The sequence below is a fragment of the Adiantum capillus-veneris genome, chromosome 26, assembly GCF_014529385.1.
Source record: "Adiantum capillus-veneris isolate H3 chromosome 26, ASM1452938v2, whole genome shotgun sequence".
NCBI lineage: Eukaryota > Viridiplantae > Streptophyta > Polypodiopsida > Polypodiales > Pteridaceae > Adiantum > Adiantum capillus-veneris.
The window spans coordinates 4,486,365-4,510,725 of NC_140956.1; the positions used below are offsets into that span (position 1 = coordinate 4,486,365).

The 24,361-nt window shown below is 43.0% G+C and overlaps 1 protein-coding gene across 2 annotated transcripts in view; it reads left to right on the forward strand.

Moving 5' to 3' along the window:
* EMB2773 (PHD finger family protein) overlaps positions 1–24,361 on the forward strand; it is a 133,916-nt gene that overhangs the window by 85,761 nt on the left and 23,794 nt on the right. For both annotated transcript variants that reach the window (XM_086500944.1, XM_086500945.1), the window contains 18 exons: positions 2,497–2,608; positions 2,690–2,792; positions 2,983–3,169; positions 3,256–3,714; positions 3,791–4,332; positions 4,405–4,615; positions 4,694–4,744; positions 17,702–17,860; positions 17,955–18,122; positions 18,344–18,643; positions 18,717–18,869; positions 18,993–19,162; positions 19,246–19,369; positions 19,588–19,749; positions 19,831–19,935; positions 20,074–20,307; positions 20,388–20,521; positions 20,693–20,977. In XM_086500944.1, the coding sequence (XP_086357070.1) occupies positions 2,497–2,608; positions 2,690–2,792; positions 2,983–3,169; positions 3,256–3,714; positions 3,791–4,332; positions 4,405–4,615; positions 4,694–4,744; positions 17,702–17,860; positions 17,955–18,122; positions 18,344–18,643; positions 18,717–18,869; positions 18,993–19,162; positions 19,246–19,369; positions 19,588–19,749; positions 19,831–19,935; positions 20,074–20,307; positions 20,388–20,521; positions 20,693–20,977 (3,659 nt within the window). The remainder of the gene's footprint in view (positions 1–2,496; positions 2,609–2,689; positions 2,793–2,982; positions 3,170–3,255; positions 3,715–3,790; positions 4,333–4,404; positions 4,616–4,693; positions 4,745–17,701; positions 17,861–17,954; positions 18,123–18,343; positions 18,644–18,716; positions 18,870–18,992; positions 19,163–19,245; positions 19,370–19,587; positions 19,750–19,830; positions 19,936–20,073; positions 20,308–20,387; positions 20,522–20,692; positions 20,978–24,361) is intronic.

Sequence of the window (24,361 nt, forward strand, 5' to 3'; positions counted from 1 at the left end):
ATATTTAAAAATTCCTTTGAGGTATTGATGCCTAGAAAGATGTAACCAAGATATAAGCCTATAGGTCAAGCTGGCCTCCAAAGAACATTAAGATGATCTTTCAAGAATTTGAAGTGCTTTTAGTTTTGTTCAGATTGTGTAAAAGTTTGTTCCGGTCTATCTTTTTTGTTGGCACGTGGTGCTCTATGGTTACACTAACCACGTGCAGTGTGACGTGATTGTTGCAACTTGTGGAACAACAAAAAGAGAACATTACGGATGGCAAGATTGATATGGAGGCTCTACATCAAAAGTTGATGCTTGTGCTACCAATGCTATACCTTGATGAAGTTCTCAGGTATCCCCTTTAATGTTTTCATCCCTTCCCAATCCTCTTCAATGAAGGTACCGCCGTAATTCCAAACTTTTTGGTAGGCCATGTTTGGCTAATGGCCTTCAAAGGGTGTCTACCTCGATCACACGTTGGATAACAAATCTCACCATCGGGAGCTTTGCCACACAACGTGTAGCTTGCCTGAGATATATATAGTATGTTGGTGGACAAGTTCCATACTACGTGCCTTGTTTTTTGAAGTAGACACCCTTTGCTCTTATTACTATGCTAAATCCTTCTAGGATGGTTGACCTATTGTAAACTTTTTTTTTTTGGGCCCTAGATGGAGTTCAATATTCAAAGTAAGCATTCAAATTTTTGCAACAATTGAGATGGTTGAAAGGTATACGATGGGATTAGCCGTTTTAAGACGAGGCTAGTGAGTTGGCAAAATCGTTGCCAGTTCTAGTAGCCATGGTACAGGACGTGACGTTTAATACGCGGTGTACGATATGCCTACTAGACGTATTTTTGAGAATCAAAAATGAAATACGTCAACTTTTTTAGATATGATACTTTAATAAGGACAAATGAAGTGGATCATGCACCTTTTCAATGACTCTTCAATGTCTATTTATAGCATACATAAACAATCACCAGGAAGCTCTAAAACATACTTGATCAACTAGCAAAAGACATTATAATAGAATACGTTTTGAGCAAAAAAACGCTAGAATAGAAAACGCTTTGAGACGTACTGTACGTTTCAATATAGGATGTCCCATATTCTAAATAAAATACGCGTATTGTAGCTGCTATGTTGCCAGTATGAGGCAACCTATGGCTCTTGTTACAATCAAACTCTTCAAGAAGTTTTAATTTTGGCCCAATTGGCTTTCCGCTCCTTAAGACATGGTTGATCATTAAGCCTTTTTATGCTTCCATGCTAAGGACAATCAAGACTTTGGCACTATATAAATAGTTCCTCTATGTCTTTACTGCGTGTGTATGACAAGCGACTCTCTCATACACACTATATCTATGTTGTAGAGGGTTAAAATCACTTTTCAAAAGCTATTGGTCAACCTTCTTGTACTAAAACTGCAAATATCGCAAGGTTACTTGCCATCACCTTCACCCACAAAGGTTTGATTGGTACGTACAATAGATAATGCTGGAGCTGTAGCAAGAGCTACTTAAATCCTTTAAGGTTTTATTGGGATTTTCAATAGATAGTGTTGGAGCTACTGTAAGCCCTTGGAAACTTTCATTTGGCGAGTTCTCATTTAAAGTTGTCCCTCTTCCTTTAAGTCGATTAGTCATGGGAACAATGAATTAGGCATAATCTGCAATGAATCAGTGATCGGATCTACATAAAGCTGACTTTTATAGGTTCCTTGCAGTTGGCCCTTGCATTATTGTCCTGGTTTTGTCTGGATCCATCTTGATTCCCTTTCTTTAAATAACATGACCCAAATATGTAACTAGCTGTACAAAATTCCTACCTAGATTTCTTTGCATAAGGGAATGGGATTCTAACAATTGAAACCCGTTACGTAAGTATCTGAAAGGCGAAGGTAGATCAACTAATGAGGCATTTATGTTTAATAGCATAAGTAAGAAACTATGAATGCAAATTTCACTCATTAGATGCTACAAAACCGCACCCTAACAGTATTCAGTTCTTTTTAAGATTGTTATAGATGAGGTTATCATCTTTAAAAACTACAATAGAATATCTAAAATAGGGCTGCAAAATACTGTTTAGAATGCCCATATCTTGCTCGGATGCCACTCTATGAACATCCTAAACCTTAATTCAAGTCTGGTAAATATCATGATCATAAATCGATTTTTATGAAGAATTCAACCCCTTGAAGTTGATGAATAAGATCCTCAATTCCAGTCATTTGGGATTTATTCTTCATAATTATTTGTTTAGTGCTCTTCAATCCATACAAGTGGTTGAGAGCCATCGTTTTTCTTGACCAATAAAATTGGAGAGATCCATCGTGAGTTTGTGGCTTTAAGAACCCCTTTACTTAGTATTCTCTTATCTGCTTTTCTATCTTCTGGTGCTGTGATTTAATAAGCCTATAAGGTGGGTGTGCATCCTTGTATAAACACATTCAAGGCGGTAGTCATGCCAAAAGGCTGTTCTTACTTGCAAATATTGTGTTCAGGTTATTGACAGGATAGTGGAGTTTTCTCGTTATCAACTTGTACATAGCCTGTTTACTATGTATGATCCCTTCTATCGGAAGCTTCACAAGGGAGGTGAAATGGAAGATGGTGGTAAGTCAGCAAGTCTGAATCTCTAGACAGAAACAGCGAACGCCTCACTAAGGGATCATGTTGTGTTTGCATTACTCTCAGACCTGGAAGATGATGGGATGGAGATAGAGAATGGGCCTGCAGCAACAAAGAAGGGACGTCGAAAGAGTAAAGGACAGAGAATCAGGCGATCAAATTTCAATAAGTAAGCTGCCACACCTGGTATTACGCTCTCTTTCCTTAGAATTCGAATTGTCTTTTTGGTGCAGTAACTGTCAGTAAGGACCTAAGATTTTTAGCAGTCTTACACTTTGACTTATTTGATTCGCGCATACTATTTGAGTTCACATCTTACTTGTTTGCATAACAAGTACCAGTGCAATTTCTCAATGCAGGGTCTCTGGTCCTGCGTCAATTGTGCTACAAAAGCTGTGTAGCATCCTTGTTTTGATTAAGGATCTTCTTTCCACTGAACGCTTGATAGACAGCAGTGTTCTTCAGTTAATGAAGACTGTATTGGCAATTTTTGGTGTAGAAAACCTGCAGCTCCTACAGCTGAAAGCAGTAGGAGTCATTTGTACGGTAATTTTTATTATCCACAAGTTCTGGAGTCTGTACATTTGAAATGTATCAGGAGGCAATAGCCGGTGCTGTCCTCACATTTGCAGATTTTTTCAAATTACTCACAACATCGAACTGCAATTCTGGATGAGATTCTCTCTTTGCTCTGGAGGTTCCCTTCTTCAAAACGACATCTTCGGACTTACCATCTTCCTGATGAGGAATCAAAACAAGTTCAAATGTTGACAGCTTTGATTCTCCAACTAGTACAATGTAGTGTAAACCTCCCAAATTCTTGGGAAGGTTTGAATAGCGCTAACAGTCTGGATGCGACCGATGCACCTATGCGCTTAGATGCAGCTAATGATGTTTCAAACACTCTAAGCAAAGACAATGATCCAGCCATGGAGGCAAGTACTTATTTTTGGAGAAATGTTCTGCAACGCTGGACGATGCCTAAAGCTCATGAAGGATCAGACATTAGGTGTTTGGTGGAAAATCTTGTCATTGATTTGTTGACAACGTTAAATGCACCAGAATTTCCAGCTGCCAATGTTTTACTTCAGGTATTTCTCCTATTCTTAATAAGAGAAATTGCCTATAAGTGATGTGAGTTATCAGACTCTTTGTTCGACTGCGCAGGTTCTATGCGTGCTTCTGTTTGGCTCAGCAGGACTAAAGTCTAAGGATGCATCTGTTCGTGCATTAGCAATTGAACTTCTCGGTCATATTGCTGCTCGGTTAAAGCAAGATGCAATTGCATGTAACAAAGAAACCTTGTGGGTTCTCCAAGAGGTCCAAAACCCACAGGTGGAGTCTGGAACAGTGAAAGAAACTTGTGTTGTTTGTGGTGGTGGCAAAGGCTCTAAGCTTATTGTCCCCTGTGATAGTTGTCACCGCCAGTTTCATGGTGATTGTGTTGGTATCACAGGGAACGATTTTCTTTCGCGAGGGTGGCTATGCCATTCTTGTTTCTGTAAGAGGCAGCTTTCTTCGCTTGAGGTGTTCCTAAAACAAAAGGCTGCTGATGGTAAACTGAGGCATAAAGTCAAAGGAGTTACCCAGTCAACAAGTTCTGATAATATTGTGGTTCCCAAATCAGGTGATGTAATTCTTCAACAGATGCTGTTAAACTATCTTGATGAGGCTGCTGCCAGTGACAATCTGACTGTGTATGCAAGGAGGTGAGTGTCATGTTCTGTCTTACAATTTCCGAGAGCAAGCTTAAATTTTAAATCTAAGGTTGTTATGGGTAGGTTCTACCTATGGCAGTGGTACCGGGATGATAGCCAAGGTGATGTGAACATTGCTTTTTACTCCGGTAGATGTCTGAGGCAAAGTTCAAATCATGTCAGAGGGGTTGTTCCCACTCCTTTTACGAGAGAGGTCATCGTAAGGATTTGTGCTGTGCTTGGTCAGCAAAGACCTCTTGCTAGAGGTTTTGATAGGATATTGGAGCGGTTGCTGGTAGTGTTTCTTCCTTCTTACTTTCTTTTGTATTTCTTATGAGAGTGGGGGATTGAACTGTTCCTATTTACTCTCCAGGTCAGTTTACAAGAAAACTCTCCCACTCCCCGTGCAAAAGCTTTAAGAGCGGTAAGTTTTATTTACTCTCTTTGACAGTACTACAGACAATTAGTTTTTTCCACTCTTTTAACAATAGTACAGACTGATTGTAGTTGTTTGCATTCTTTTAACAATACTACAGACTGATTGTAGTTGTTTGCACTCTCTTAACAATACTACTGACTGATTGTAATTTATTTGCAGTTGGTAGTTATCTCCTTACAATAAGTTGTTCACGGAAGCAATTTTTAAACTAAATATACACTTCTTTCCCCCTTTATTTTCATGTGGATCTTTGCATGACATAAGGAGCTCGAATGTTGCAATTGTGAAGGAACACCTAAGAACATTATTTGAGCAGGCTGTTCAGGAAATTGGTGTGCACTAAATTTCACAATCAAAGTAATTGATCTGTCTCACAGAGTTCTGCATGCTCTTGGTCGGGAAAATCTTTCAAAGTTTAATTCATGATGTTGTTGGTACTGTTTCCTGTAATGATGTTGTTGGTACTGTTGCCTGTAATGATGTTACTGTCTACACATTCTTTCGACAGAATGCAGAAGCGGCCTTTTTAAATGACACAAATGGAGTTAAGCGCAAAACAACACATCAGCCCTGTGTCTTACTGATTTTAATAGCAAGTACAAGCGCATAAGCATTACCCGCATCATTCTATGTTGCATATGCAAAGTCTGACATAGATGGATGCGTCTCATAACATGAAAATCACGTTTTAGAAAAGTTTGCACTTGTAAAAAAAGCATGCTGCGCTGAACAGGGGTGGCGGAAGTTCATTCCAGTGACTGCCATGACCTTTAGTATGACCTGGCAGGCTTTGTGGCTGCATAAACCTGCCAACTTTACAAAAATCAGTCCTCGGTTCAGCCAAGAAATCGGTTCTTGCTTGCAAAGGGAGAGGTGACACGGCAAGTTACTCTCCTCTTGCCACGTGTTTCTTAGTTTCCACTTAAATAAGGCCTCTAACTCTTTGGCGAAAATTTTTAATCGTCCAAGAGAATACATTAAATAATTGGTGCACATACCTCTGATTTAAGTGCTGATTGACTCAAACACAAGCCACACCCATGGCTCTTTGGCCTTGACCCATTTCGCATTGACCATGCCTTGTCCTAGAACCCCAATGCCATGTCTGCTCGTGCATGTTCAAGAGTTTCGAGTGAAAAGAAAGAGAACGAGACAAATTCAAGAGCTCTTGAACATGCCATGTCTGCATGTTCAAGAGCTTCGAGTGAAAAGAAAGAGAACGAAACAAATCCAAGAGCTCTTGAACATGCACGTTCAAGAGCTTCGAGTGAAAAGAAAGAGAACGAAACATTTTTTTTTTTGAAATATATATAGAAACCAAGACACACCTCCTGGGGATATTGAAAGAATGGAAGTGACCTTGATTCATGCCTCTGAAAACAATCCATGGCAACACATGACAATGGACACTAATGTGGACAACCCACATCTAATTGTATTAGTGTAAACAAACTCATATGAACAACAAGTGCTTTGAGTGAACAACAATCTTTCTCCTCACATAAGCGATAAGCACATCTCGCTTGAGGTCAAACCAAGGCTGCGTTCCAAATGCGTATTTATCAGTCTTCCCATACCGTACGATATATACCATGCTGGTATTCGGTACTTAACGTATTGGTTGTTATTTATAAGCACTCACAAACACACATACATGTTTGCATGCATGCATGCTGTAGCAGAAATAGTGTATCGTGCTCTCTACCGTGGGTGCTTCTTAGTACAATGTGTGTGAAACCTCACTTCAACAGAATGAAAACACTGTAACAATGAACAACAGAGCAAACACAAATAACTCAACAGTAGACTGTGAACAACAGGGGACTCCACTAACTCATGTGAACCAGTGCAAACTTTGGCTGGCAGCACTCTCAGTTCCAAGCCCAAAATCCACGGGTACAATGGGGGTATCGAGGCTCGAATGTGCAAGGAGAGTGTAGATGTGTGGTGCTAGACTGAGCACACAACGCTGGACTCAAGCTCAATAGGGTAAACACCCCATATTAAGGACAACGAGATTGCGATCACTCAATCTTCATGTAACCTGCAAGGTTTTGAGCGCAAGGGGGTTCATCACAAAGCTGACGATGACGGCTTTCGAACGCACTTGACGGTTCACGCTCTGAAGGAGGACACGTTGGATCCAGTACTGAACTTGGGTACCTGCGAATAGGATCAAGGCATGTCATCGTAACCGTCCCTCCACTAGCACTTAAGTGCTCTACGTCTCGGACCCGTTAGTCCCTTACATTTGTCCCACTACATGGACCTGTCCTTTTATCGGGGCCTTGACCCTACTCAATAAACCACCTAAAACAACATACCAAGACTAAGCAAATATGAGCATATATACAAAAAGGGCAGCCAACGGATAACTCAAATATCCTTGACAGTCTAGCTGCACCTATCTCCAATGTGGCGGGGAAGAACTGGCCACGGTGTCCTCTAGACCACCACTCTTGTCATGTCAAGTCCACCTAGTGTGAACCCACGACCACGGCCAACTGTAACTCTCTTTCCATGCAAAGTGACACTGTAGCCCAACTACAGGTTGCCGGCCACAAGACCACTCATCCTCCCGGGGAGTGGTGGTACTGTAAACCTGCAAGAGCACTATTGTGGTCTGTACACCAAAGGTGATGAGGATGCCCATATGCGACTATCTACTAGTGTTCTGACGATGGAGGTGGGGGATTAGACGTATGGTGGAGGGTAGTGGCTATATCTTGGAGGAGGGTGCACCGGGTATGGCGCACCGGCTCCATGAGTAGCAGGTGTAGTAGTGTGAGAAGGTGGAGCAGCGGATGGCAAATAGCTGGGGAAGCCACTGTAAAGCGAAGCATAATGTGACGAGGGCGGCTGGGAGAGCGAGTGTCACAAACGGGAGCGCACACGAATAATCAACAAGATGAAAATAAATAATCTTTCAACTAAACAGAGTTGAGGGAGAAGTTTGACACAATATTTGGGACGAGAAGATGGGCTGGTCCCTCCCCCCCCTTAAAGAGAATCCTTTATTAGGGAGAATCTTTTTACAAACACAAGAAAACCCCTCCGTTCTAATTCTCTGACTCGATGGTCGTTCCTTCCCGTAAGGGAAATCCGAGAGACGAGCTTTCAATCTTTTTCCGTCTGTACTCGGAGTAGAGACTCCGCAGACAATTTCCGAATTCCGTTCTCGGAATTCCCAAGCGTGGACCGAAGCCTTTCCGCTTCTCCTTCGCGACGAAGTACCTGCAAACACATGCACAAACACGGGACACCAATTCGTATGGCGAATCCACAATAGATACCTGTCGCTCTTGCGTGGGAAAAGCGACTTCCGTACTTCGCAGTCTCGTGATCTCTTGCGTCTGCTCTGGCGGCGGAGTCTTCTCTTGCTGGCGCTGGCAACAACTCCTCTGAATGAGGGCATGTGGTGCTTTTATAGCTCCCTGGCCACAGCAGGAATAGCTGAGCAGAGGCTGGCCGTGTAGAGATCGCGGCAGTTTTTTTTTTGTGTGTGTGTGTTTTGCTGTTCTACCTGAAATAGGGAGAGAGAATTCGTTGGCTGGTTTTGTTGCTTTATTTTCTAAGTGGCTGTCCACTTATTAAGTGGGCGGCCGACATCTTTTAAAATTGGTTTGAACCTGCTCAAAAACTCGATAAAACCTTTTAAGTTAAAAACAATGCCTTTCATAGCACTTCTTAAGTGTCCTTGGATGCAACCACATGCACAAATGCAATGCAAACATAGATTCCTCGTGGGAAAGCATCTGCTCTTCTCGGAAAACTCGTTAAAAAATTCCGCTTTTTAAGAAAAGCTTCTCAAAACCCATCTTTATTCTTTTGCTTGCGTCTTTACGCGTATTCCTCTTTCCAGTTCGGGTTTCCTGCCAGACCAACGAGATATTCCCTTTCCGATGCTCCCGTCACCCCATCATGTGACGCATCAGGAATATTCGTTCCCCGGTCTCTCCTACTGAACTAACAGTAAAACCCCTTTGCGATGCTTAATGTCACCCATCGTATGACGCGTCAGAGTTTTCTGTTTCTCATGGCTTTTAATAATTCCAGTAGATGTACAATTCCTAACCTTATGGTTCAAGTGCACATCTTTAAATATCCTAATTTCAATAAAAAGAAATTACTCGAGAAAATAAGAAAATAGTCCATTTAGCAACATCCGTCTGGTTTCTAAACAGTTGTCCTGAACTGTAGTGCTTGTACATATCCTTCCAGAATCTCAGGAGAGGATGCTAGTTCCTGCTCGGTCATCCACTGAGCATCTAGAGGAGAATAATTCTTAAACTTTACCAAATACTTACGTGTAATCTTCCCGGACTTAAGTGGCTGCTCCTGATAATGAATGATCTGTTCCGGTTGGAGTGTTTCTTCCGTTTCCTCAACCTCAGGAGGTTCCTCAGCAATAGGCTGACTTGGAGGTGGTCCCACATATGGCCGGATTAAACTAACACGGAAAGCATTGTGGATCTTCCAATTAGATGGTAAGTCTAATCGGAACATCACATCGTTCACTTGGTCAATTATCTTAAACGGCCCATAATAGCGATTGGAAAATTTTACCACTTTCCCTGTATGAGTCGCTTGTTTCTATAGTCTTGCCTTCTTAAACTTGAGTAAGACTAATTGACCGACTGTTAAGTACAGATTCTTTCTGTGCTTGTTTGCAGCTTTCTTATGTTTTTCCTGAGAGTGCAAAATTGCTCTCTTAACTTGCCCGTAGGCCGTGTCCAAATCCCGGACAAACTTATCTGCTGCGAAAATCTTATCCTTAGTGACAAGGATCGATGGAAGCAAAGGCTTACCATAGAGAATCTCAAAAGGTGCTTTTCCCGTAGACGAATACACGGTATTGTTATATGCGTACTCAACAAGGGGTAAATACTTCTCCCAGTCGAACTGTCTTTCTGACACATAAGATTTTAACATATCCAATACTGTGGAATTAGCGATCTCACTCTGCCCATCCGTTTGAGGATGATATGCAGAAGAAAAATTCAACTTTGTTCCAAGGTTATCAAACAAGGCACGCCAAAAGTTGCCTGTCATGCGAGGATCTCGATTACTCACAATAGACTTGGGCAGCCCATGATGCTTAAAGATTTGTGCTAGAAAAATTCTAGCTATATGGTCTGCTTTGATTGTTTTCTTAATTGGAATAAAGTGAGCTTGCTTGCTAAATCTGTCCACGATAGTCCATATCGCATCATTTCCAGTTTTGAGTCTTTGGGAGATCCATGGTAAAATCCATGGCAATACTCTCCCAGGGTTGATTAGGCACAAGTAAAGGTTGGAGTAACCCAAGCGTCTTATGCCGATCATACTTCACTTTTTGGCAAACCAAGCATTCCTTGACATATTGATCAATGTCTGCTTTAAGGCTTGGCCAAAAGAAATATCATTCCAATGCTAAGGTCGTAGGGAGAATTCCCGGATGACCCACATATGGTGAAGCATGTGCTTCTTCCATGATTTTCTTTCTCAATGGTTCTTTCACACAAATTGCTTGGTGGCGATAGAGGTAACCATCCCGAATAGAATAGGGATATTCATCCGCTCCATTCTGTAACTTATTCCAAGTGGAGGAGAAGTCTGGGTCATTCGGATACAACTCTGGAAGTGATTCCAATTCTTGGTGATACAGAGAAGTAACTGCGCTCACCCTAGGCCGTCTAGACAATGCGTCTGCAGCCACATTCTTACTCCCAGCCGTATGGAGGATCTGGAAGTGAAACATGGACAAAAGGTTGGCCCATCTCATTTGCTTCTCAGATAATTTCTGCTGCATAAGAAAATACCGCAAACTCTGGTGATCGGTTTTGATCACAAAATCCGCTCCTAGAAGATAATGCTTCCAGGTAGACAAGGCGTGGTTCACAGCCATAAGTTCCTTCTCGTAGATCGAGGCATGCAATTCTGCATCCTTAAGTCTTCTACTTTCATAAGCCACTACATGGGCTTCTTGGTTAAGCACTGCATTGATGCAATCACCTGAAGCATGGCAATGAACCTCAAATGGTTTTCTTAAGTCTGGAACTATCAAAATAGGTCCATGGCTTAATAGGTACTTTAGCCTACCAAAGGCACCTTGTTGTCTCGATCCCCACCTGAAAGGGATCTTTTTCCTTGTTAGGTCATGAAGTGGTCTTGCTACTTGAGCAAAGCCTTGGATAAACCTCCGATAGTAAGAACACAATCCTAGAAAACTTCGTACATCATGTACTGTAGTGGGAGTTGGCCAATCTTGCACGACTTGGATCTTTGCGGGATCCATTTTCACTTGGTTGTGTGAGACTATATGGCCGAGATAGTGTATCTCAGTGAGGAAGAACTCACTCTTCTTCGCATTCACATGCAACTCATGCTTCCGCAATTCATGAGACACTATATCCAAGTGCTTCCGATGTTCCTCCTCTGTCTTTGAAAAGACGAGTATGCCATCAAAGAACACTCCTGTGAAAGCTCGGTGTGGGCTGAAAATTCGATCTATCATTCGATTGAATGTGGCAGGAGCATTGGTCAAGCCAAACGGCATTACCAAAAATTCATATAGTCCAAAAGTTGTGCTGAAGGCAGTCTTATGGACATCTTCAGGGGCTATGCGTATCTGATGATACCCGCTTTTTAAGTCAATGCGACTAAAGATGCTTGCTCCCTGCAACTTGTCGAGAATATCATCAATCCGGGGTATCCGAAAGCGATTCTTGATAGTGTGTCACTAGACGGGCACCACGTGCCAATAGGAAAGAAAAGACTGAACAAACTTTTAACACTTCAATAACAACTAAACTGAAAGAGAGAGATGACACGGGACACGAAGTAGCAGAATTCCACCCCAGAGAGTATTGGCCCCAAACCTTGGCGCCCCTTTCGGTATTTCTTTATATTGCATCAACTCAGTACAAGCCGGTACTCCAGACTCTACACCTTCTCCAGGACGCATGCCAGAGAATGAGCCCTAACCTCATATTCAAAGGCCCTTGGCCTAAAAAGAAATTACAGTGAAAAGCCTTCAAACTCAAAAGCATTTGGTCCAAAAGCAAAGCCAAAAAGCTGCCAGCACAATTTACGTAAAACGCAAAAATCCGTACAGCCTACCACGTCATCATGTCAGCGCAATTTTCGGAAATCTACCACGTCATCAGTTTGTGTATGTGTGTTTAGGTCCTGCTTTATTTTAATCCTTTGTCACTTGGGGCCCCATCGGACAGGGTCCCCATAAGTTGGTAGGACTTCTTCTTCTGTTACTTGTTCTTCTTAGGGTTTAGGCCCCTCGGTCAACATGTGCAAGTTGGCTCCCTTCTTCAGGGCTTTGACACGTTAACAGTTTGTTACATAGTGATCTTGTTTAAAGATCGATAATCTATGCACATTCGAAACGTGCTGTCTTTCTTCTGCACCAGTATAACTGGAGAGCAGTAAGGCGAAATACTTGGTCGTACTAGACCTTTTTTCAGAAGCTCGTTGACTTGCTTCAAAATTTCCTCTCACTGAGCAAGACTAACCCGATAAGGGGGTAGGCTTGGGGGAGAGCTACCTGGCACGAGATCAATGTGATGATCTTCCGGACGTTCCGGAGGTAGCTTGTCTGGTAGAGTATCCGTGAAACAATCTTTATACTTTTCAAGAAATTGAAACCGTTTAATTTCTAAACTAGAGAGCGAACCCTCATTAGTCTTATCTCTTTCACGTGCGAAAATCAAGTAAGCAGAAACGCATTTCTTTATTTCCTTCTTAATGGAGATATGGCTTACAATAGGGAATAGCCAATCCCGTGCATCAGCAAAAATTTTAATGTTCTTGCCCTCATGCTCAAAAGCGAGGGTCTTTTCTACATAATTTGGGACCGGTTGCATATGGTAATACCATCGCATATCCAAGATGATATCACATCTCTCGATAGGTGCCATCAAAAAGCATTCGCGGTCGTTGTATTCACCAATCCGGAGATTGAGTTGTCCTTGCACGGGAGTTGCATTGGTGGTCAACCCCTCAAATGCCGATCCGGAAGTGACCAGAGTTCCAAGCTGAGCCAGTGTAAGGCCCAAGCAATCTGCAGTTTCGAGTGAGATGAAGTTGTCCGTCGATCCAGGGTCGTAGAGGATCAACACCCGCTGGTTATTCACAGATCCCCAGCCTTTAAGGAGCCGGCGCTTCTCTTTTTCGGCGTCTGTATTCCCTTGCACATCCGGAGTGGAATTCAAGCTCGGTGGAGCGGGTTCCTTCTTCGATTGTTCCTTCTTTGAAGATGCTTGTTCCTACCGTTGCTGCCGAACAGGGCAGTCGGGCTTCATATGTCCTTTTTCACCACAGTAGAAGCAGCTTCCTTGTTCTTTGAAGATTTGTAGTTGATTCAAAGTGAGATACTTAAGCCGTTTTCGGGTACCCTTTGGCTTCTTATGCTCATCCGGGTCCTTTGGGGAACGCTTTATGTAAATCCTCGACAATGATTGTCGACTCCGTCATCCGCTGAAGGGTGTCGTGTGGGTACACCTTCATGCTCTTCCGAAGCGGTGGTTGAAGACATGCTTCAAACTTTCGCATTTTCCTCGTCGGAAATCTTCATATAGGCATAACTTTTAGAAGAACCGACCAAAACTTGTCAACATAAGCCATGACTTTCTCTTGTTCCTTTTGGGCGAGCTAGTCCCATTCCTTCCGAATGTCCTTCTGGAAATTAGGTGGAAGAAATTGTTCATAGGGCGAGCCTGTCCCATTCCTTCCGAACGTCCTTCTCAAAATCAGGTGGAAGAAATTGTTCATAGAATTCAGCTTTGAATTGAGCCCAGGTTCTGGCTTGAGTACCTTCCAGAATTTTGGCTAGCCACTAGTTGCTTGCATTCTCCTTGAGATGCATCCCAACATGACGCAACGTGGATTTTTCAGTGAAGTTTCCGTTGGCAAAAGCAACTTCAAACTACCTGATGAAAGACAGTTCCTTGGAGATATCTCTCCGTCCTGTGTAGTTATCAAACTTCACATCCTTGTCCATCGGATTTGAAAATCCGCATCTTGCAGTGACGTTTGCGGTTATCCCTCTTGAACTGGGGCTTCTCTTTAGTACTATGTAGGGAAGGAGTAGAAGTTTTCTTGGGAGAAGATTTAGATACTGTATGAGAAGTAGATGTAGTAGTATAGTCAGGAGAGTATGATGGAGAAGAGATAGAGACATGCTTGCTTTTGTTAAGCAGAGAAAGTTCTTTTCCTGGCCCTTGCTCTTGGTAGGCCGTTTGTCCTGATCCGGAGATCCCTTGTGCGTTTTGGCACCTCTTTCCAGACCATCCACCTGCGGATTACTTCCATTAACAGGATTTTCCTAACGCCCATGGGCATCCGTTCCTTGCGGCTTCTTGATTCCGTCCAAAGCCTTTTGGACAGCCGGCAACAAAATGAGTTGTTGCAATTCCGTGAGTTGGGCTCGCACTTGCTGAAGTTCGTCTTCAACGGTTCTTCCGTGGCTTGTCATGGTTCTTCCCGTTCCTTCGCGGAATCGTCCTCCTTTGCAGAGAAAGAAAGGAGTTCGAGCTATGATGCCACTGTCACAAACGGGAGCGTACACGAATAATCAACAAGATGAAAATAAATAATCTTTCAACTAGACAGAGTTGAGGGAGAAGTTTGACACAGTATTTGGGACCAGAAGATGGGCTGTTGCCCCCCCCTTAGAGAGAATCCTTTATTAGGGAGAATCTTTTTACAAGCACAAGAACCGGAGAAAACCCCTCCGTTCTAATTCTCTGACTCGATGGTCGTTCCTTCCCGTAAGGGAAATTCAAGAGACGAGCTCTCAATCCTTTTCCGTTGTACTCGGAGCCGAGACTCCGCAGACAATTTCCGGATTCCGTTCCCGGAATTCCCAAGCGTAGGCCGAAGCCTTCCCGCTTCTCCTTCGCGATGAAGTACCTGCAAACACACACACAAACACGGGACAACAATTCGTATGGCGAATGCACAATAGATACTTGTCGCTCTTGCGTGGGAAAAGCGACTTTCGTACTTCGCAGTCTCGCGATCTCTTGCGTCTTCTGGCGGCAGAGTCTTCTCTTGCTGGTTGCTGGCAAGAACTCCTCTGAGTGATGGCATGTGGTGCTTTTATTGCTCCCTGGCCACAGCAGGAATAGCTGTCGTGTTTTGCTGTTCTACCCGAAATAGGGAGAGAGAATTTGTTGGCTAGTTTTGCTGCTTTATTTTCTAAGTGGCTGCCCACTTATTAAGTGGACGGCCGACATCTTTTAAGATTGGTATGAACCTGCCCAAAAACTCAATAAAATCTTATGAGCTAAAAACAATGCCTTTCACAGCACTTCCCAGGCGTCCCTGGATGCAACCACACGCACAAATACAATGCAGACATAGATTCCTCGCGGGAAAGCGTCTGGTCTTCCCAGAAACTCGATAAAATATTCCGCTTTTTAAGAAAAGCTTCTCAGAATCCATCTTTATTCTTGTGGACCCGTGTTGGGATTGTTAAAGTTATGGCATCTCAAGTGAACTGAGAGAGAGAGAGAGAGAGAGAGAGAGAGAGAGAGAGAGAGAGAGAGAGAGAGAGAGAGAGAGAGGAGAGGAGAAGAAGTACCAAGAACCATGACTTTTTGGAAGAGTGTTGACCGCTTGCGTCTTTACGCGTATTCCAGTTTGGGTTTCCTTCCAGACCAACGAGATATTCCCTTTCCGATGCTCCCGTCACCCCATTACGTGTCGCATCAGGAATATTCGTTTCCCGGTCTCTCCTACCGAAGTTACGGTAAAATCCCTTCGCGATGCTTAATGTCACCCATCATATGATGCATTAGAGTTTTCCGTTTCTGATGGCTTTTAATAATTGCAGTAGATCTACAATTCCTAACCTTACGGTTCAAGTGCACATCTTTAAATATCCTAATTTCAATAAAAAGAAATTACTTCAGAAAATAAGAAAATAAGAAAATAGTCCATTTAGCAACAGCGAGGCTACCGATGGTCCTCCAAACTGAGATGAAGCCAACCTTGTGTGCGGAGACTGTGTTGTTGCGTGCTTCTCTGTACCTTGTGAACTCATAGAATTAGCTATCGATGCATGCTCTTGGATTGCCATTGCACAACACTAGTAGTACTTGGAGGAACAGTAGTTAAGGATGGAGCTGATTACGAAACTGCTATGGAATGTGTTGGGCATAGGAGGGATAAACTTGAGTGGCTACATAGGGAAGCTCTTGAATTGCTGCCATATCATTTGCCTCTTTTAGTTGCATGTGTAAAGTTCTGACCACTTTTTTGAGATGCTGCAACTGTCTAATAAGAATTCTCGTGCGATCTTGGGTTTGTGCAATCAACACATCCTTGTCCATGTCACGTGCGCATTGCACTTGCGCCACGTGGACAAGCTTCTGCTACAGTCTAGCGTCTGTCGTAGTTTAGCTTAGGACTAGCTTGGCACTTTGTGAGCCTCTAGTAGGACCAGGCTGGTCATAGCTGCATACCCTCTCTTGCACAATACCGCATTTTAGCATGTGCACTTAGCCGCGTGTGAACCACCTCTTATTCTTGCATTCTATTAATAAAAGGACTTTTCAACTTCTTGTTCGTGGGGGCTGATTTGACTCTGCTCGACTCAGCACTTGGCACCAATAAAGGGAGCCCTTTGGGCGCTAGGAGAAGCAGGAGAGGCAGCAGCAGCAAAAGGACCTGCAGCCTTCGTGTTTGCAGGCCAGTACCCCAGCGTTTTCAGCCTCCTCTCATCAGCGTTTTTAGCCCAGAACAGTCTGTGATTTCGGCCTATGATCGCCATCAGATTTCAGCCCTGAGCATCATCATGGTTGCAGATCCGAGCCAGCGACACTGCTAGCATTTTCAATATTCGAGTACTGTTGATTCTGGGGTATTGGGAGTAGTGATGGGTACTGTGGGTACTGAAGGTGAGGATGCGTACTGTGGGTACTGAAGATCCCTATGCTGAGCTAAGCAAGAGCCAAGCCAGAACACAAGGGGTGCTAGATGCTTGGGTACTGTGTCGACGATGAGGAGGAGGACGACGAGGCTATGGCTAGCATCAGTAGCATCGAGAACCCATTAGCATCTCAACATCATCAACATTTAGCATCATTGTATCAGCATTTGTGCAAGAATTAAAGAAAGTACTTGCTCTGGCAACAAAGCAAGGGGGCCCTTGAGGGTGGTTGGGACCCGACATGCCGTCATCTCTCTTTCTCTCTCTCCCTGTGTCTCTCTCTTTCATTCAGTTCAGTTCAGTACTTTCAAGTGAAGTAAAGTAACCTTGTGTTTGTGCTATCTTTGTTCTATTTGTAGACATGTACGTCTATTTGTATTCAATACCTAACGAATTTTTCGTACTCGTATTGATTACCCATACACGACGTTTTGTAATGTTTTTTCTTCTGTACCGTACTATCGTAGCTATCCACCTTGGGTCAAACTGAGTACATTTGTGTTACTACATGGATTGACAATTTTGAATGCACTTTGTATTCTCAAGCATTGTCAAGGAATACTGATTTCTTGGCACTGAAACTACATGAACATGAGAAGTAGTGGTGCCACCACTATGCCCTCTTGAGCATCCAGCTATTCTCCCAATCCTTGCTTTCCACAGCTTGATTGGACTAAAGTCAATGTAGGTTTCTAATTGGAGGCTTCTAGGTAAAGTTGCAACACATGAGGCGACTTTGCCAGTTCAACCTCGTCCATCCGCTTGTGACTTTGCATCATTTGCAGTTCCTAAGCTATAGGCAACCAGCTGGCTCTATTGGTACTTCTATGTCCATGTTTTCTATTTTAAACATTTGGATAGTATGACGATCATGTAAATCTTTTGCAGCGATAAAATCCCATCCCTCCCCCCCCCCCCCCCTCTTCCTCCCAAAAATCCGCACGCAAGCATGCAAATGGTTTTGAATTTCTGATTGTAGATATGTTTGAAGTAGTTTCTATTGGGCTGGGCAGGTGAGTGCAATTGTAGAAGTAGACCCAGGAGTTCTAGGTGATGAAAGAGTTCAACGAGCAGTTGAAGGCAGGTTTCTCGATTCTGCTATCTCTGTTCGAGAAGCTGCAATGGAGCTTGTTGGAAGGCATATAACTTCTCATCCAGATGTTGCTGTGAAGGTGCAAAGATGAAATTTCTAACAGTTTTTAGGTGTGAGCTCATGAGAGAGATTTATCTTCTAAATTTCTGAGCAGTTAAATCTATTGTGTGCAGTATTTTGAGAAAATAGCAGAGCGGATCATGGACACTGGCGTTAGTGTTCGAAAGCGTGTAATCAAAATTATCCGTGACTTGTGCATCTTGAAGTGTGATTTTGGAAAGATGACAGATGCTTGCGTTCGCATTGTATCACGTATCAATGACGAAGAAACGAGCATACAGGTTAGATTAGGAATACCTAAAGTGTACGGACGGATAATTAATTCACCAATTGGTTTATTATGAGAAGTTGCCTTTTGAATAGTAGTATCCAGTCATTGTGGTGTTGTGTGCTGTCTTATATTGGCAAGTGTGCCTTGTTTGCATAGCGAATCTATTTACTTCCAGATAAGTTTCATGAACATATTTTGTGCTACACACTAGAAATTGATTCTCTTGAACAGGATCTTGTTTGTAGAACATTCTTTGAGTTATGGTTTGAGGAACCAGTGAACCAACAGCCGTATCGCAATGGGGATAACAGTGTGGTTCCTTCAGAGATAGCAGAACGAGTGCAGCAGTTGGTTGATGTTCTGAAATGCCTGCAAAATCCTCAAGCTATGGTAATTATCATAAAGAGGAGTCTGGCACTGGATTTTATTCCTCAAAGTGCAAAAAATTCTGCTACAGGTTTGGTGTCTCAAGCAACAGTGAGAAATCGTTGTGAGTTGATGTGCAAGTGCCTGATAGAGAATATATTAAAGGCAAGCTTGCTTCACTTTTTGTTAGACAGATCTTGTGATCATGATTTAATTATTCAATTATACCTTCTGCCAGGCGGAAGAGGGAAACAGTGAGGATGCAGAAACTCGGGCTTTACCTTATGTTCTGGCTTTACATTCATTTTGTATGGTAGATCCAACTCTTTGTGCTCCTGCTGCTGATCCGTCACGTTATGCTGTGACGTTGCAAAGCTACCTTAAAACACAGGTTAAGTTTTCTTGGCGTTATTGTTTTTGAGGTTAATTGCAAAAAAAAATTCCATTATTTAATTGTGTCAGTTGGTTTACGGGACATTCTAGGTGATGTTCTAAGAGATTTCTGAACTGACAGGTTGACAACAGAGATGTCGCTCAGTTGCTTCAAAGTATAGTGTTTGTGATAGACACCGTATTACCCTTGCTACGAAGGCCCCCTGCAAATTTTGTGGAGGAGCTGGAGCGTGATCTGAGGCAGCTAATAGTTCGCTACTCTTTCTTAACTGTGGTTCACGCGTGCATAAAGTAATGCTCGTCTCTTTTTCCAAGTCTTAATCCGACACGTGTATTTTGTGGTTAAATTTTCGATGTTATCTTTTTACCAACAGGTGCTTGTGCTCTCTTGGAAAGGTGGCAGCAAAGGGACTCACCTCTTTTGAATTCCTCGTTCAAAAGTTTTATAAGCTGCTAGATACTTGGCGCAGAAGTGGCTATGGAGCTTCAGAAAAGCCGGTAAGCTAGCATATAGTTTTTGTTTGTGCCTTTCTTGCTCTCCATAATATTTACCTCCTCCTCTTACGTCATTTGTACGTAAAACCGTAATTCCAAAAAGAGTCAGTTTTGGACAATGTAACTTACCATCACACTGTCCGATCAGGATATATGAGGTAAAAGCCACAATGTGGTATGTGGTTTAGGCGATTAAATCTTTTGTTGTCCTGTGGTGGCAGAATGTCTTGCGGTGCTTGTTCTGTTTAGGTTTGCTTGTACGATATGGTGCAAACATGATAGATAATATGGAGGATAAGGAGACAACTACGGATCAGCTGCTGTGTCTGTATAAGCACTTTCTTTTGTCAGATGATTTTGACATGAAGGCTCGTGCATTACAAGTATGTTTTTCTCTTATGACGTTAGTTTTTATTGCTTGTAAAATGTGGTAGAACGTGTGCTCATTTTGGAACTTAAATCAGGCTTTAGGCTTTTTTTTCATAGCAAGACCAGAGTTTATGATGGAAAAAGGCATGGGACGGGTGATAGGGGCCACCCTTTCTTCTTCTGCAGATTCACGCATCAAGGTGAGAATACAAGCTAAAGGTCATTTTGGTATGAATGCTTTGGGAATCACAGAATTGCTGTGAGGAGGGCTACATGATTTTTAGCTCGGTTTCTGATTTCATATGAACATGAATCGATGTCTCTGGCTTTCTTTGCAGTTGCAATCCCTGAGAAATTTCTATGACTACTTAGTCGACGTTGAGGAGAAAATGGGATTAGAAGAAGGTGAAGATGATATGGCCGGTAAAGGTCGGCAGGAGCCAGGTGCTGTACCAGTGGCGGCTGGAGCAGGTGATAGTAACATCTGTGGAGGTATCATACAATTGCACTGGGATGACATATTAGAACAGTGCCTGGATATCGACGATCAGGTTCGGCAAGCTGCAGTTAAGGTGTGAGGTCTTTTGACTATTGGATAGAAGTTATTTAAAAAGACTTCTTTGCCTTCTCTAACAGATATTAACGGCTACAGGTTGTAGAGATTGTTTTGCGCCAAGGTCTAGTTCATCCAATGACGTGTGTACCACATTTAATAGCACTTGAAGTGGATCAGCATGATATGAACTCGAAGCTTGCACACAAACTCCTGATTCAGATGAATGAGAAGTGCGTACATCCCCTTCTTAGTATTTTATTTATAAATTCAGGAAGCATACTCTGACAATTTAGTTAGGTTATCAACTTAGTGGATCACAAATTTCTTTTGTGGGTCATAATTGCCGAACTACTTTGACAGAGTATTCAAGCCTTTCCAAGTGATAACGAGCTCTTTTGCAGGTATCCATCTTTTTTTGAAAGCCGGTTGGGGGATGGACTTCAGCTTTCTTTCAGATTCATTGAATCTGGTGCTGCTAGCTCTGTACATATGTGTAGTGCTGTGAAAAGCCCTGGCTTTTCAAAAAGCAAGCTGGAAGCTACTTTAGCTTTGTCTGCAAAGTCAGGAATAAGTCGCACCTACAAACTGATCCGTGGTAGTCGTGTTTCTCGGAACAAGTTCATTTCCTCTGTTGTTCGCAAGTTTGATGTTGGTACTTGGGGCCCCTCATCACTTTCGTTTCTCATGTAAGTGCTGAATCATGCTTGATACTGAGTCTGTCATTGGCGTTGAAGAGTTTTTTGTAGTATTCTTAAGGTAGATTTTCATACTGGGCTGAAGTGATTGATTTTTAAAGATGATAGTGAAAGCTTTGTATTTTGCGTATTGATTAGGCACAAAATGCCAGTACAATGCTTACCCTTTCGTGTGATTATGCTTGTGTACACTACAGAAGACTTTGCTCCATTTTTCTCTGAGTTTGCTTAGAGATTTTTAGAAGTACAGGTTAGAGATGGGTTTTGTCAAATTTGTTACGTCTATCCTTGGAGATATGGTCCATCTTTCAAGGGGATGAGTTAAGTACCTAGATTTTACTCTTTGCTTAGAAATTCTGGAGAAGTACAGGCTGGCTTTGTCAAATTTGTTATATCTATCCTTGGAGATATGGTCCAGCTTTCAAGGGGATGAGTTAAGAATCTATGTATAGGATTACGTTTGAGACATTGGATGACCATTCTTGATAGCACTTCTATGGTTGAGCATGTTTTAAATAAGAAGGTTTGAATACAGATTGACGAGCTCCTGGGATTTAAGTACATTGACACCGTCACTCAACAACATGATGATACCATGGGAGGTCACTATGGTCAGATTCATTGCACTTGTGGCGTCTTCCTATGTTGTTTGTCATGGAGGATGAGTGACGGTGTCAAATAAGGAACCATTTGATTCCACACATCCGTATCCTCGCCATGAGCCATCTTCACGCGATACTCATGGTCATTGTCCTTCGCCTCGCAGTTTCTTCACCAATTTTGCATCCACAAAATTGTGTGAGCTTCCATTATCAAGGAGTACTATGGTCATGTCGTGACCATTGATCTTCCCGAGGAAACATCGTGCTTATCAAACACTTTGGTGCTAAAAGTACAATTAGTGCATGAACTGTGTACTAAGTGATGGATTTCAACTTGAATAACATCAGAGGTACCTGAGATCTCGTGAATCTGAATCGAAGGACGACCTTGCGGTTTTTTGGTCGTCTTCTTGGGGCAGCCTTTGATTTGGTGACCCATCTGGCCACATGTGAAGCAAGCCCCCTTCTTCACTGCATCAGCAACAATAGCATTCCTGGCTTTCTTCTTCTCTTGAGAAGGTCTCGATGGTGATTTGGAACTTTGCTGGAATTGAGGTTGCTTCCTCGACTTGCCCTCGTTGGACTGGTGGTGTGAACTTCTTTTCTTCTCATAATTCACTTCATTTATCAAATGGAAAGTCAGGCCTTTGCCATTGCCCAATGATAGTCTTCATGCAAACCCAAGAGGTACATATGCACAGTATGCATAGAGTCCACCTTGCAGAAGGTGAGCGCTTTCTTGAAAGCTGTCGTATACTTTGCAATTTTGCGTAAGCTTTAAGAGAATCCATCTTGGAAAAATCCTTTTGAATTTCATACAGAAGTCAGCCCACGTGTTCATCATGCTCTTGATGGAGATCAAAATACGTGGTCCACAGATGAAGCCAATTATTTACGACCAGTTCCGTACATTCCTCTTTCCCTGAGACATTGGTGGTTTTATACAGAATCGTGGCAGTAGGATCACCCTACGAGTGTCCAAAGCAGCAATCTGCGTTCGCAATTGTTGGAGATTGGTATTGTTCTCGAAAAAACACACAGTCGTCAATTGAGCCGTAGTTTGGAGAGCGGCAAGACGGGCGTCAAACCATTTTCCAGAGCAGAAATATGTTGTTCGAGGCTCTGGAAAGTGCTTGTGATCCATGTGCTCAGAGCATGTGTGAACGGAATTTGAGTTACTTGGTGCGCCGTCACGCTGTGCATCCGAGCTGGGGGAATCCATGGCGAAATCTGGTGAAAAACTCGAAGTTTCACACCAAGACGGGCATTTTCTGCAGTTTTTGGTCGCAAAAAGTTGAATTCTAAGGAGCTCTACGTGTTGGCGTGAGAGGTAATTCTGTGTGTGTGTGCGCGCGCCCGTGTGCGAAGGAAGGGTGCAAAGGGAGATCAAGAAAGATACAACATGCTGAATTTACTTGCAAATTAGTTTAATTCTCTGATTTCCGTCGAGAAACCTCTATTTTTTTTCAAAATTCAGCAAAATTCAGCAATTGCGCATCTTAAATCTTTGATTTTTATTAAAAATCAGCAAAAAGAACATAAATTTTCGCTTGCACACGTGCTCGTTAAAAATTACACAAAATTGAGGTTATCCGACTCAAACTGATCCATAGGTGTGCACGTGGTCCTTCCTGTAGCCAAGCTGGCTCTGATACCATGAAACGAACTCACGGAGAGTATCTCCTAGCTACACGGACAGCCTAGCGGACAAATCACCCGACCATAGCCACCATCCCGTGTTGGGGCCAGCGTCCGAGGACGTAGGTGTGCACCTTTAAGACGGAGCGTCTGTCACAAGACGGGCACCACGTGCCAACGGAAAAGAATAGACTGAACAACTTTAAGCACTTCAATAACAACTGTACTGAAAGAGAGAGACGATACGGGGAGTGGCGAAGTTCCACCCTAGAGAGTATTGGCCCCAAACCTTGGCACCCCTTTCGGTATTTCTTTATATTACTTGAACTCAGTACAATGCCGGTACTCGCGCTCCGCACCTTCTCATTGAAGAGGGCCAGAGATTGAGCCCTCTGCACTTATTTAAAGGCCCTTCGCCTTGAAAAGCAGTTTACGTGAAAAGCTTGAAACTCAAATGCAACTGGCCCAAAAGTTGGCGCTGAAAATCAGCCAGCATAAATCATGGAAATCCGTACAGGCTGCCACTTTAGCACAGTCAGCCTGAAACGTGGAAATCCGTATAGGCTGCCACATCAACATGTCAACGCAAAATCCGGGCGTCCATACAGCATGCTGCCACGTCATCAGCTGGATACGCAAGTCCTTCTGTGTATGTGTGTGGGTCTTGCTTTATTTATTTTGTTTAGGTCACTTGGGCCCCATCGAATGGGGTCCCATAAGTTGGTGGGAACTTCACTTTCTTCTGCTTCTTAGGGTTTAGGCCCCTCGGCCGAGATCTGCAAGTTGGCTCAGGTCTTCCGTGGCTTGACACGTCAATAGTTTGTAACAACGTCCCATACCACCCGCCCTCACCTACTCGAGGTGACCTCGCACACTCCTAGCCTCATGGGCTAACCACTAGCACACTGCTAGTGGGGGTCGATAACTACAAATGAGGCCTTGATCTCCCTTTTATAACACTGGTTGGCCACACTGGCCGGGCTCACACTAAGTCCGCCTGGACACTTGGACGCCCATCTTGAAGGTGTCTTAGACCGGATCTCCTCTCCTGCGAGTGGGACATAACAATTCTCCTAACATCATGCTAGAAGAGTCACACATGGATGTAACCTTTTGGTCTCATAGGTTATTTCCG